Here is a 13,573-nt window from a genome sequence, read left to right as displayed (position 1 = left end):
TCAAAATATTTGTGATAGCTGTTACTACAGAGTTGGAAATAATTACAGGAATAATTACAGAGACAATGAATTTTCCAAGACAGAAATGAGTCTGCGTTAGGAACATAGGAAACAGAGAAATATATACAGATCAAACTGACTGATAACATGTCATCACTGGCAGATGGCAACATCAGCGTTGGCTGGAAGAGACACTCTTTGCTTACAGATTAATGGAGCATGCGAACGAATAATTGCTTTCTGATAATCTGCAGTGTATGTCAGATACGTCATTGTGATCTCGAAGGCTGTAAAGATTTTAAACCTTTTTTCCTCTTCTGAGAGAAGTATTGGAATTACCAAAGACATTTCATTTTGCCAGCTTCAGCCACAAGGACAGTGAGACGAGACTCTGCAAAATGTTATCTCCAAACCCTGACAGCACAGGTGTTTAAAATTATTTTTCTGCATTAGGCAGGCTGTCCAGTTGCAAGGCTTAAGGATGACAGAGAGGAGGATGGAGATGCTTTCAGTGACTAATATTCTGTTTTTTTCTTAACATGCTACGAAGTTTCTTATGCTGCAAGTGCTATTAGTTGAACAATTGTAATTTGTATGCACTGAAGTGTGACACTGCATTTGTTGAAGGTTAAGATATAATAATTGATTGCAAAAATCTTTGATCATAAATATAAATCTTACTTAAAAATACAGCAGAGAAGCTGGAAAGGGATCTTGCTTATTTTCACATATTAAGACTGGTAAGTATGACTGAAACTTTTGATGTGTATGAGATGTGTACTTGAGAGAGAAATACATGATACGCTATGGGAAACAGTGCTTCCTGGAATGCCACTTAAAGGCAAGCCTCGGCCTTTTCAGGCAAGAAAGTCATCTTAATGGCAGCTCTTGCACTGGAGAATGGGGGAGGAAAAATGACGTGCTTGACAGGGAAGGAAACTATTTAAAAAGCTCCTGAAAATTCACCAGACACGGCAGAAGGGGCTGCTAGGAGGTCCCCACACCATTACGCACGCCACAGCGATGTTCGACAGAGAAGAGGAAGTTCGTAAGACCTCAGCAGCTGCAGAGCTGACTATCCGTTTCCCCCTAGCCATTGCCCACCCCTCCAAGGCCAGACCAGACCCTTCCCCAGTCTGTCCTCCTGGCAGACCAAAACACCTTCTCCAGCCCTACGCGGAGTCTCCCCTGCCTTTGGGCTCCCCGTCTCAGACAAACCTGGCAGTCTGCCTCTCTCCAGGTAACCGATCCACCACTCACCAGCTGCTCTCTCTCGTTCCGGCTCTTCTTGCTGCTGGGCCCCCAGGACACGACTCTCCTCTTCCTCCAGTTCTCTGCTGAGAGTTTTAGCCAGTGTGCGCACTGCGGAGCTGCTACTGCTCCCAGCTAGACCCAGTACCGCTGTTAAAGAACAGTGAATTGAAACTGTCTAGAGACAGCTGCTTAGCACAACTTATATAAAACTTGCTTAGCATGAGTAGCTAAATTTGCTGAAGCCTTAGGCCACACTTGGGAAAAGTAATGAACCTTTACCTAGTTTAGTAAAAAATAGTGCCTCAGAGCTCATTCAGGCTGGGAAGATAAGGAAACCACACGCAGTCTGCGTTCCTGTGTCACCCACTCCGAAAGGGAAGACGTCAAAACAACTGAAAAATAAGACCTTGGGAGACAACCGCCAGACCCAACAAAAACAGAGGTACAACCGTCATCAGAAACCGCAAAAAACAAAAATAAGGAGAAAAACACCTTACCTAGGAGCGACGATGAGACCCAATGAGGAGCAGGAGACCCCAGACCAAAAAATTACTATTGGTCTAACTACCGCATGAGCGGTGGGAAATTTAAGTTGAAAAAACTATAATTGCCCAGGATTTGTTTTTGTTAGGGTCCCTCTTTGGAGGCACCCAGCTCGAGCTGTAATTACGGCACGCATGTGATTAAAATTTAATTATTTAATTTGCTTTGATTCTGATTGGCTCTGAACTTTACTTGCAGGAACCTAGGGTCCAGCCCTGTTACGGTGGCTGACAAGCCTAATTTCCATAACAACCGCTACTTAGACTCCCCCCAGTCTCCTGTAAGACATTACTTGTTATAGTTTATCATTAGTACCTTATAAATTGTTTATTGTATATAATATAAATCAAATAAAACTGAGGCTATATTGTATTAAAAATAGAAAATATTTATATGTTCCAAAATACATAAATACGTTTAGAAATCTGGCTTCTTTTTTAAAAGCGTTGTGTCCATTTTGCCGAGTGAGACCCTTTTCAGATTCAAAACTCTCAAAACACAGGCAAGTCAGAAGAGTTCATGAAAGAACATACATAAAAGATGACAGTTTATGGTCTGAGACGTCCCCAAGAGTTCCAGATACTGTTTACAACCTAAGATCATTCCAGGTTGGAAATGAGACTGGTCAAGGAAGAGGGTTTAGATCAAGATACAAGAAGTGCTGAAAAGATCCAGTGGTCACTATAATACTGTCTTCTTCAAAAAAAATCTCTGTCAGGGATGTACTCTGGTCAGGCTACAACAAGGTAACACAGCCCTCAGAAAATGGAGCAGATGATATCTTTAACACAGATCCCAGCATGCGAGTGAACACACACAGCTGAATGTTGGAATCCAGAAGGCTTTCACACAATATCTGGCGTCAGAGGGCACTTTGGGGAGCCATCAGAAATATATTGGAGAAACAGCTGCATTGTTTTGCAGCCGTTTAAGAAACACAGCTATAGGAGTTTTACCAGAGACCACAAATCGAACCAAGGACAGGAGAGAGGCCTCTTATTTCCACAACGTTTCCTGCCTTAACAATCAGCAGGGCCACTCACACACTGAATAAATGAAGACTCTGAGTCACTGGGGTCCAAACACTGAGTGCTTTATAGAGGGGCAAAGGGATTGGTTTCTTGCTGGTGGGTTATTCTTCTGAATGCTGGAACTTGAAGTGTGAAGCTCCTCGCAGCCTGAGCCCAGGGCAAGTGTCACTGGAAGAAGCATCTGCCTCTGGAAGCACCAAAAGGAAGAAAAGTTGGAGACCTAAAACCTATAAGAAAAATGGAAAGAAAAGATAGGGCAAGGAGGAGGAAAACCAGGGGAGACAACCAGAGGCTCCAGTGAAACTCTGCCAAAGGCAGTGCAGCAACAGGAGGAGTTTGCGTGACTTGGAGCAGACTGCATGGGAGCAGGAACTCATTTCAGATTCATTCTCGTGTGTCATCTGGACAGCAGGCCACAAGGAGGAGCAGCTCACCCACCAATCACACCAGCAAATTGGGCACCAGCCTGGAACAGGGTTTCTAGCTTATTAGGAAGGTCTCGATGTACAAAACTCTTGAAATGGAGGAGAGGGCTTCACTCAGTATCGTCTCATCTGTTTTTTGTTCCCCTTTCCTTTCTGTTCCTTCTCTTTTCGGGCTGCAGCTGTGGTAAAGGTGATACACTGAGCATCTAAAAAGTCCTGCAGATTTGCCTTGGAAATCTTAATGCCTTTCTGTTTCAGCTCTGAGTGCAGTACAGCCAGATCAAGCGGCTCATAGAAGAGGATTTTGTGGTACAGATCTGGATTTGAACGGATGTAGTTCCTCACTGCCTCCAGCTTATCTGCCTCCTGGGCAGCTGCCTGAGAAGGTGGAAGCTCCTCTTCCTCCTCCTCTTCAGACACAACACCACAGGCCTCAAATTCATTGGCAAAAGAACTAGAAGCGAGAAAAAGTAGACAAGCGATCAAGGAAAGAAATGGTCATCAAGGGCATATCCAACAGCTCCCCAAGTCCCTCTAATACCAGCACTCACAAAATAAGGAGCGAGGCAGAATATGGTATGTGTTCTGCAAACTTACACATCCCAGCCATGACAGTGCTGGTCCTGTGCTGTCTGCCATTTCTTGCTCCTGCCTGCAGCACCTACTGCTGGCATACTTGCAGGCTTGCTGTGTGCAGCACCACATGCAGCCTCTGCTGAGCAGTGCTGTCTTCTCACTACTCTAAGTTGGAGGCTCTCACCCAATCCTGTGAGGCTCCTTGGCACTCTGACTTGCAGAGCTGCCAGGACATGCCAAGTTTGGGCTCTACCCACACGCAGTTTCAGCCATGAGCACTTCTGAGCCCTCAGAATAGCTCACTAGGATTTAGACTAAAACAAACAAACAATAAAAAACCTTACTACTTTCATATGACCATATTGACCTTCAAGTGATAAAAGCCCAGGGAAGGTAGGCTGTAGTACAGACCCCTGTATTCTGCATTGACACTCATTTCTTTGTTTCCCATTTTCCCAGCTAACCTCTGTCTTGCACAGTAGAGAGACTCTTCTGTTAGTATTTTGCTCCCCTACCTCTGTAACTCAAAAGAGATGTCGCTTCCATCCAGTGAAGAAGCTGAAGATTCCTGAGATGCTGAGAGCATCAGCTCCTCATCATCAGCTGCCAGAGAGCCCCTCTCTGGAGATACGGTTGACCTCTTTTGCTCTCTGGCTTGTCTGGACTGATATGTCGTTTCAATTCTGGCCTTAGCTCCTGCATAGCCTCTTTCAGGGCGTCCAACCAAGTGATCACCAGCACTCCCCACAGCGAGCACTGAGGAAGTTGCAACAGCCTGCTTCTTTTTCCTCACAGCATTTGAGACTTTGGCACGCTTTCTACCTGCAGTCTCGTCTGTCTTCAACTGCCTAGAGCGTTTGGCCGGGGACTTCTGCAAGTGAGGACGGGAAGACGGGATTTCATCCTCCAAGTCAGCATCCAACTGCCTAGAGCGTTTGGCTGGGGACTTCTGCAAGGGAGGATGGGAAGATGGGATTTCATTCTTCAAGGCAGCTTCCATGCTCAGACGCATCTTTCGGAGTGCCTTCTTCAGCTTTAACAACATCTGGTCTTTTGGGAAAGGAGGAACTTTAGATCTAGAAGAGAAAGGTGGGAGTTTAGGCTAAGATAATGCTGCACCTTCCACTGTCACAGCTCAGGAGTGTGACCAGGCCAGGAAGTCCAGTGGCCAGCTGGAAGAACATGACGTGATCTCAAACAACACTGACTGGAACATCATCAAGTTTCCCCTTTCAGCGCAGGAGCTTTCTTTCACACTACCTGCCAGCAGGTTTCTGCTCATAAAGAGATGTACTTGCAGAAGTAATGCTAACCTGCTCAACTCCTCCTTCAGCTCTGGGGTCTCCATGGTGGAGCAAGCTGGCATTGGTGTCATGGGAGTCTCAGGCGGTTTGTCCCTCTCCTGACAGGCAGGTCCTGCAACAGAATGAAATTATTGTCATCAGAATTAGTACAGAAGGACATAAGAGGGCGGATATCTTCCCCTCCTGGTGGCAGATATTCTGATGTTATATAGTAACTGTTTAAGAGGCACTGCTTGTCTGCAAGCTCTTCTACTAAATACCTTTATATTGGACAGAACAATCAACGCTTTTGTCTCCTTTTGGTCCGGGATACTTGTTTTTCATTGACTTTAAACGAGAAAACAGCTTAAATCAAGATATATCTCAGGTCTGAATAGGAAGCCCATTCAAGGCTTTGTTAGAACAGTTGCAAGGTAGTTAAAAAGTTAAAATGCTTACGGAATTCTGTGAAATTCCACCAGGAAGGAAATTTCATAGTAGAGACTTGATGCAGAAGAAACCAAACAAATCAAGATTCTGGGGGCCTGAATTAGGTACTGATTTAGTGATACTGACTTACTGATACTGTGAAGCACAGTTGGTCTTATAGGTCATGTTCTAAACCCCTGTTGTTAAACTGATCACTCAGTACAGTATAATTAATAATATATCTAATAGATACTAAGAGATCAATTACTATTCTTAGATCTTAGATGGAAGGAACTATGCAAGTGCAACACAATTAAAACATTAATCCCAGTAAGCAGTTGACCCCAGAGAGGTATGTCAGTATTTTGTGCATTGTCAGACATTCAAGTGGAGAAGGCTCAGCTCCTGCTCACCACTAAGTGGAATCTGGTGGCAAAGACAAAGAGCACCTTGGCTCTCGGTCTTATGTGCGCCCTGTAACCGCTCACTGTGTCCCCCACTCAGGACATGTGATGGGCACACAAAAATCTGTTACAAGAGCCCAGAACCAGCAAACAGAAAGCAGCACAAGTCAAGGCAAAGGCACATCAGGAGAGCTTTGCAGGAAACCATGCATGGAGCCTACCCATGGGCAGGCGTAGGCACCTACCCCCAGCCAGCCTCTGCACCTCTGCCACTGAGTGCAAAGCTCACCTGATGTCTTCATGTAAATGTTAGCACATACGTCAATTTATGAATGCATGGAAAACAAAAGACCCATTGTTGCAAGGAATAAACATTCCCTAGCATGCAAGTTGAAGGCTGGGTTTTGTTTTGTTTTTCCTCCAGGTAACCTCTCATAATTTCTACAGTGAATACTATCACTGTCAAAGAACCAGCATGAATGAAACGCAAATGGCTATGCTCCAACAATGCCACGTACTTAGAAGCACTCTCTCCCACATCAGAAGCTGACTGTACCTTCTTTGTGCCTGGCCCTGACTACTTTGGATCAGAAGGCCAAAATACCCTCTCAATATACCAGGTGAACAACAAACAGGACGATCACCTAAAATGACAACGATTTAACCCAGTTCAATGAATCTAGTACTGAAAAAGGCTCTCACCAGGAGTCTTTACAGGCTCTGTCTGACAGGCACCTGCTGCAGCTGACACATTCTGAATCAGATGAAGCATCACTGGGAGTTCTTCCTCCTCTTCTTCTTTATCCAAGTCATCCCAGAACTTGGAGTTCCGGCCACTTAGGCTACTGCCCTCTGAAAAGAGTCCTGTTGAGGCACATTCATCAAGGTGAAGCAAAGTTGTTGTTCTGTCACGAGGACTTCCTCGAAGAGGGGTACTGTCCTTAATTCCCTGTGCTTGGACTGGGCTCTCCCACTGGTCAGGCCAGAAGTCAGATCTGGGGCTACTGGCAGTGCTGGCACTTGCATGGCTAACCCGGCTGGTGTTCCAGCTGTCACCTCTGACTGGTGACAGATATTCAGCATGCCAGCCGTCATCAACAGGGATCGGGGGCTCATCACCAAGCGAGCCACTACTCACAGAAACTAGACTTCTTTCTTTTTCACTGTCCTTTATCTCAGTCACACTGTTATCTGCTGCATGTACTGCATCTGTAACGCCACATGAGACCTGGGATGATCTCTGCTTTGTTTCAGTGACTGATGATGAGTTATGTTCAGGTTTTGGTATCTCAGGACCTTGTTCTAACTCCGTTTCATCATCAGAAGATATAACAATAACATCAGGACATTTCAGCTGCCTGGGGATTTCCATTTCCTTCAGGGGACAGCCTGACTCTGATGACTTCTTCTCTTGTTCTAACTCCATTTCATCATCAGAAGATATAACAATAACATCAGCACATTTCAGCTGCCTGGGGATTTCCATTTCCTTCAGGGGACAGCCTGACTCTGATGACTTCTTCTCTTGTTCTAACTCCATTTCATCATCAGAAGATATAACAATAACATCAGCCTCTATTTTGCCCTGAACTGCAACATCCCGAGTTCTGATGAGCGGTGATGACAAAACTTGTGCGGCATTCACATTTTTGCACCTATTTATACTCTGCATTTTCTCTTCTTGTTCAGACAAGTCTTCTGAATCCACTCCAGAAGACACCTGGCTCTCTCCAGTGCTGTTTTCACACTTGGCCATCAGTTCCCCTACACCAAACCTGCAAGAATATAATACAAAAGTTAATGTGGATCCCAGTGCAGACTGTCCTCTAACTTGTACCTGAAATTGTTGCCAAGAAAACTACTAGCTGTGCTTCACCTCTGTGAGAACAGCTAGGGCACAGGGATCGTGGTTTAAAGCAGAGGGTACATCGACTCAGTAACAGCACAGATGCAGCCCACCTGACTTCAGTTAAAAATCCTGAATTGCCATGAAACTAAGAGGTAAATCACCGCCCACTCAAGAAACAAGATCCCATTTACAATTTTGTTGGTTTCTTCCTCTTCCATAGGGTCCTTTAATTCTAAAGTCTTGTGTTTGAGCAGCTCTTCAGCAAAACAGAAGCCAGCAGGCTCACTGCAGACACTCCACCAGCAAAAAATCCTTAATGTCATTGCTATCAAGGGCCTGGACTTAGAACTAAGATCTTTTATTAAGGACAGATACTTAATCCAGTCTACCCAGTATGTTCGACACACTACACGTGCAGAGTACAATCATGCAAATCTATTTAGCTAGACGCTATCTCCCACCCACAGTCTGTTCTGTTTCCCCATAGTTTCCCCACTTCTCGCTAGGAGTAAAAAGTTAAACTTAATTTGTGAATGTGTTGTGCCAAATTAGACATGCAGTTCGCTCATTAATAAAAACAAGTCAATAACAATTTCAGGTTTTCTCTCCATGCCACCATAATCTTCTCAGGTTTCACATTTATTTTTTCCCTTCAAAACAATGTATTCCTACCACTACAGAGGATAAACTCATGCCTAATCAAGGAGAGCTGATCAAGTGACTATCAAGATAAATGCACAGAGAAAAAATATGTTTTCTCTCTGGTCTTTTTCAGAGTAACTTTAAAAGGACGACACCTACATTTCCAGAACTAAGAGTGATTTTGATCTGATAGAATGTCTTTCACCTTCTCCTGTTTCAAGCTCTTTACCTAGCACATGTCTAGGATCATGACTGACAAGTGTCTAGGATCATGACTGACATAACAAATTAGCGTTCCATGCATCCACTACATTCTGCAAGTCTTGTTCCGTGTGTCACTAGTGCAATGCCTTGAGAATCACACACTCATCATCAGCTGTCATGAAAGACCCTGAGACAAAACTCTTGGCAAAAGTGTACTAGCCATAAACCAAAACCAGAAAATCTCAAGCAGATGTAACCTGAAGACAGATTCATGAAAAAGATGAGGGTAGGATGCTCTTGTGTTCAAATTTCACTTAAAATGCAAGCAGAGGACTATGAGTTCTGTTGAAGCCACTCAAACCACAACAGAAGACATCGGGTTAGAGTGCATGTGGCTGAAAGCATGAGGCGATCCAAAACACACTCATATGATACAAACCTGGCAGCCAGAGCCCCCACCTGGGGCAGCATCCTGGCAGGGATGTCAGCATCAGCAGTGTAAAGGTATTGCAGGAATGCACAGGCTGCCTCTTCTGTCACATCGCTCAGCAGCACACGGCGTGTCTGCGCATTCCCATCCTCTTCCACTAAGAACCCTTCGTTGTGAACCTGAGGGTAAGAGGAAAGCAAACAAGGTCCACTTGCTGGTAAAGGAACAGCAACACCAGTATCTTCTCTGTATCAGTTTACTGCTTTCGTTTGCCAAAGTCTTATCCTGGGGCCAGGATCTGATGCCTCAGAGGGAAGCTAAAACGACTGGATATGCAGAGCTTCTTAATGGAACGGGCCATTCCCTTCCTGACCCTACAGCTGTTAGCTTGTACCCTGAAGCATAAAGGTCTGAGTAGTCATCTGTATTAGTCACACACATAAAAGATGGTCTTAGAGTTCTCCAGTCAGTTTTGGAATCGAATCCAGTTACTTCCTAGAGCAGAAATTCCACAGATATCTACACCTCACTTACAGGAGAACTTCTTTTGATCTGTTTTGAATTTACCTACCCTCGATGCACTGCTGAAAATCTAGTTCTGCTGTGTCACAGGAAAAGAGATACCATACCAAATAACCCTCCCTTGAACTTGGCCATTATCTGTGTTGGTCCACCTTCATCTCAGATTTTGCTGAAAATGCTTCTCCAGTATAGTGAGCTCTCACTCCCTCTGTACCCAGCACACCTAATACACTATCTGAAAATCTCTCTCCAAAGTTAGGGCATGTCATGCAAACAGAAAACATGAGCTCCAAAGCCGTTGCTAACTAATTTCTGTCCCCTTGTTATCCAAAAGCTTTGACAAATAGAGCACTCCCTCACCTATGCAGAAAATAAATGCGAAACGCTGCTCTGCAGAGGGGACTGCAGGACGAAAACAGCCCTCTGCAGGAATCAAAAATACAGTACAGAGTCAATCGCACAGCCCTATCCACGCAAATGATTCCTGCGCATGAAAAGCGGTTGATGGGAATGCTGAAGTCAGATTAAGTTCCAAGGAAATAATAAGAGAACCTGGACAACTCAGTGTTTTTTAAACTCCTTTGATCTGTGGACACACTTTCTACCGGTGGTGAGGATCCCTTAAGAAATTTCACATTAAGACTGCAGGATGGCGTGTATATACTGGCTTTTTTTTGTCAGCTTTCATGGACCCCTTAGAAATGGCCCGAGGCACCTTGAGTAGAAACTACTGCAATCGTGCATGAGGACAAAACTAATTCCACTGATTACAAAAAGGCAGCTTTTAAGAAAGACAAAACTTGGTCAAGAAGTTGGTTGTACGGGCTGGCGGCAGCTCTGTCAGAGAGCAGAGTTCCCCTCTTCGGCTCACTGCCTTTCATTGCCTTCACAGGAGATTGCATAGGAGCAGGCTGGGCACGGTTTGACCCAGAATGCTTCTGGGAACATAAGAACTACTTCACTGGCCTTGCCAAAAGCACAGTTCAGTGCAGCTACTTCCACAGCAACTGTGGGAGTGACAAAACCTCTGTGTGGGTTATTTACAAGCACAGCCCAGAAACTCTCTACTCCACAGTCAAACTTGTCAGCCTGGAAGAAAGGCAGGACATACCAAGAAGGACAGGGCAGTCTGCACTTGCACAGGTACAAAAATTCAAGGGCAAGACGCACTTAGAAAAATTCCTCCACTGCTCATGGGCAGAATGCAAGGAAGGATCCTCATCTCCTCCTTGTCTCCCAGGACAAATTACCACATTTTCCACCAATTTGTCAGGATTCTGGCAAAGTGAAAAGCTGAAAAATCACTGCAGGTCCAGAGTCACTTGTCATTAGACCCCAAAATACTCTGTGCTGATTCTGCAGCAGCACTAGCCGATTTAGGTGTGGTCGGTCTGGAAGAGCTGGTCAAATGCCCATTACTGCAAACAGGACCTTACTGGAGCAGAAGAGAAAAGTGTATCAGCAGTACTTACAATTTGAACAGCCCGAGGACACCGTGCATACAACACACACATGTGGGCATAAAGGACTTCCCCAGAGTCCACCTGAAACTGGACATCACTTAAGTGGGGGTTGTTGACCATTGCACTGAAATCTGCAGACAGCAACCCGAGGGAGAACTAGAACATAGAAGGGACACAAAGACAGAAGTTATGTTACAATTGTAAGACGTTTTCCTGACAAATAGGGAGGAAATAACTCAGTTTTTCAGCACTGCTGTACCCTGGGCCCCAGTCTGGACACACTGCCTTTGCCTTCTCAAGACAATCAGAACTCTTATCAATATAAGATCTTCCATAAGAGAACTAAGCAGGCTAGTCCAACACACATCCCTGGCTTTGTTTCCCTCCTCCTCCTCTCCTCTTTTCAAAGCCTAGCAGCTGTGAAGGAGGGGCAGTCACATGCTGTCTTCCCCTCTACTTGTGCAATAGTCTTGCATTACACCACACCATCATCCTCTGATCTTTACCACACCATTTCCTGATGTGGTATAGCCACTGCCTGCAGCTGGCCTCTTACTCTGTTGCCTTCACATTTTTGGAAGCTGTAATTTCCACCTCGATGGAACTGAACTCAGTTCACAGTAACTGGATAGGGCGAGAGGAAAGAGGATGACTCAGGGATGAGGTAATGAGCCCTTCTTTTCTTGTTCACTGTTTTGGTCTGGCAATGACAGCTGAGAAGAGCCCCTCTGCAACAAGGGGCCTACATGGAATAAAAGCAATGCAGGTATCTAGTCCAAAGAGACTTGTGCACGTGTTACTGAAATCCCTTTTGAAAATTCCACTCAATTATTAAAAAAAGTATTTTCTCTTATAGTTTTAGAATCCCTTACTGAAAGTTTGGGGAGGGCTGGTTGACTGAGATACCTGTGACTAGTTAATGTCACTGGTAAGGTCAGGTCTGGGGTACGCTGTCAAAGACAGCAGCAACGGTGCTCAGTTTCTGCTCTGGAGCTACCCCTACTACAAACTCACCTGAAACAATCTTCTAAAGACTCAGATTCCTCTAGGTAGGTGTGGTGTCTCTGGAGGTGGCCAGTGCTTCAGAGAAGTGTGAAATACCCTCAGCCCAGGGTTGAGAGAGGCTGCCTGACTATAAGTGGAAAGCATCTCATACTGACATGCTAATCACTGACCTTGTACTTTCTGAACCTACTGCAGAGTGGAGGAACTGCAAGTTTTATTCCAGTGAACATCTGCATGAGATGCAGTTCCACCTGGAACAACGCAGCTCTTCATTTTATTAGCAGGTTTCTACATTAGTTCAGTGGATTGCGGAAACTCAACCTCTCTACTCGTTCCAGTATGTGTTTGCAGGCAGCCAATACCAATTAGCACTGAAACAGCAGCACACACTGGACCATTTCTTCCAGGCCTTCATAGGTGGGCTAGAGAAGACTCTGCATGTCATGACAGCGGTGTGGACTGCTCTCCAGGGGGAAGACAGGAAGTTCAGTCTGGAAACTAATCAGGTGTTTCTTGCTCTTATTCTTGGCAGATAGGGCACCTGCAAGACAGTACCTCGGGAAGCCAGCAAACAGATTCCTGGTGCTACGTTCCAGGCAGCAAGCCCAGAACAGCTTTTCTGCTGATGCTAAAATTATGCCTCAAGAATGGGGAAATTAAATAAGAATAGAAATCTTCTGGCTCCACCATTCTCTGTGCAAAGGAAAGAGACTGGTCCGAAGACAGCTCCAAGCAGGTATGCGCGGCTGTTGGAGAACACACCAGAACACTCTCTCCTACTGGGGAGGCCAGGGAAACTGGACTCTCCAGATGTGACAACGAGGGTCTTAAGCATGGGTGGGGGAGATGTGTTGCCAGCACAGTGGGTGTATTTGCTCTAAGTGGTTATGCTCTGTCTTTGCTTACATGGCATGATTATTTATTATCTATCCAAAGACAGTAAGTTCTACCAGATAAAGTGGATGATCCTGGTAAGAAGATGAATTTGTTTTTGTTTTTGGGTTTTTTTAATATGCAAAGAAAATTGATATTTCCACAGGGGGAAGGACTGATGCGTCTAGGGTAAGATGTGATCTGCAGAGTACTACTGGCTTGATAAAAAATGATCTACGACTTCCTAGCCTGTGATCTTCACCTAGTCACCACAGAGAGCACACTGATTGTCAAGCCAGCTCCTCTGATATGCATTCTCACAATTTAGGATTTGGCAAACTAAACCTTCTGGTGATAAAGTGAGCTTTTAAAAAGTGCTCATCTTCCATGGACCTCACAGCATTCTACCTCATCTGTCAAGCTCTTGTGCTAGATTAGAGAAATTTGAGTGATTCAGCCAGGCCTTGCAGGAATTCGCTCTTCTATTACTAGGCACAGCATGGAAAGGAAGATGACAGGAGAGGCATTTACAAAGTTCCACTCAGAACCACCCAAACTAGGTGAGTACATGAGCCTGGATGAAACACCAGACAGTTCTGCCTCTCCTGGCCTCCAGGTAGTTCGCTCTGATCTAGTCCGG

The 13,573-nt window shown here is 45.0% G+C and overlaps 1 protein-coding gene across 1 annotated transcript in view; it reads right to left on the bottom strand.

Annotated features, from left to right (window-relative positions):
• Positions 1-2,164: 2,164 nt before the first annotated feature.
• Positions 2,165-13,573, bottom strand: part of LOC112987702 (uncharacterized) — an 85,737-nt gene continuing 74,328 nt past the window's right edge. Inside the window, exons 39-44 of the mRNA XM_064520541.1 lie at positions 11,065-11,211; positions 9,080-9,249; positions 6,648-7,720; positions 5,143-5,245; positions 4,345-4,905; positions 2,165-3,707 (exon numbers count right to left, since the gene is read on the bottom strand). Of these exons, the coding sequence (XP_064376611.1) occupies positions 3,368-3,707; positions 4,345-4,905; positions 5,143-5,245; positions 6,648-7,720; positions 9,080-9,249; positions 11,065-11,211 (2,394 nt within the window). The 3' untranslated portion in view covers positions 2,165-3,367. The remainder of the gene's footprint in view (positions 3,708-4,344; positions 4,906-5,142; positions 5,246-6,647; positions 7,721-9,079; positions 9,250-11,064; positions 11,212-13,573) is intronic.

This window comes from Dromaius novaehollandiae, chromosome 14 (assembly GCF_036370855.1).
Source record: "Dromaius novaehollandiae isolate bDroNov1 chromosome 14, bDroNov1.hap1, whole genome shotgun sequence".
Taxonomy (NCBI): Eukaryota; Metazoa; Chordata; class Aves; order Casuariiformes; family Dromaiidae; genus Dromaius; species Dromaius novaehollandiae.
This window is presented reverse-complemented; position numbering and strand designations above follow the sequence as displayed.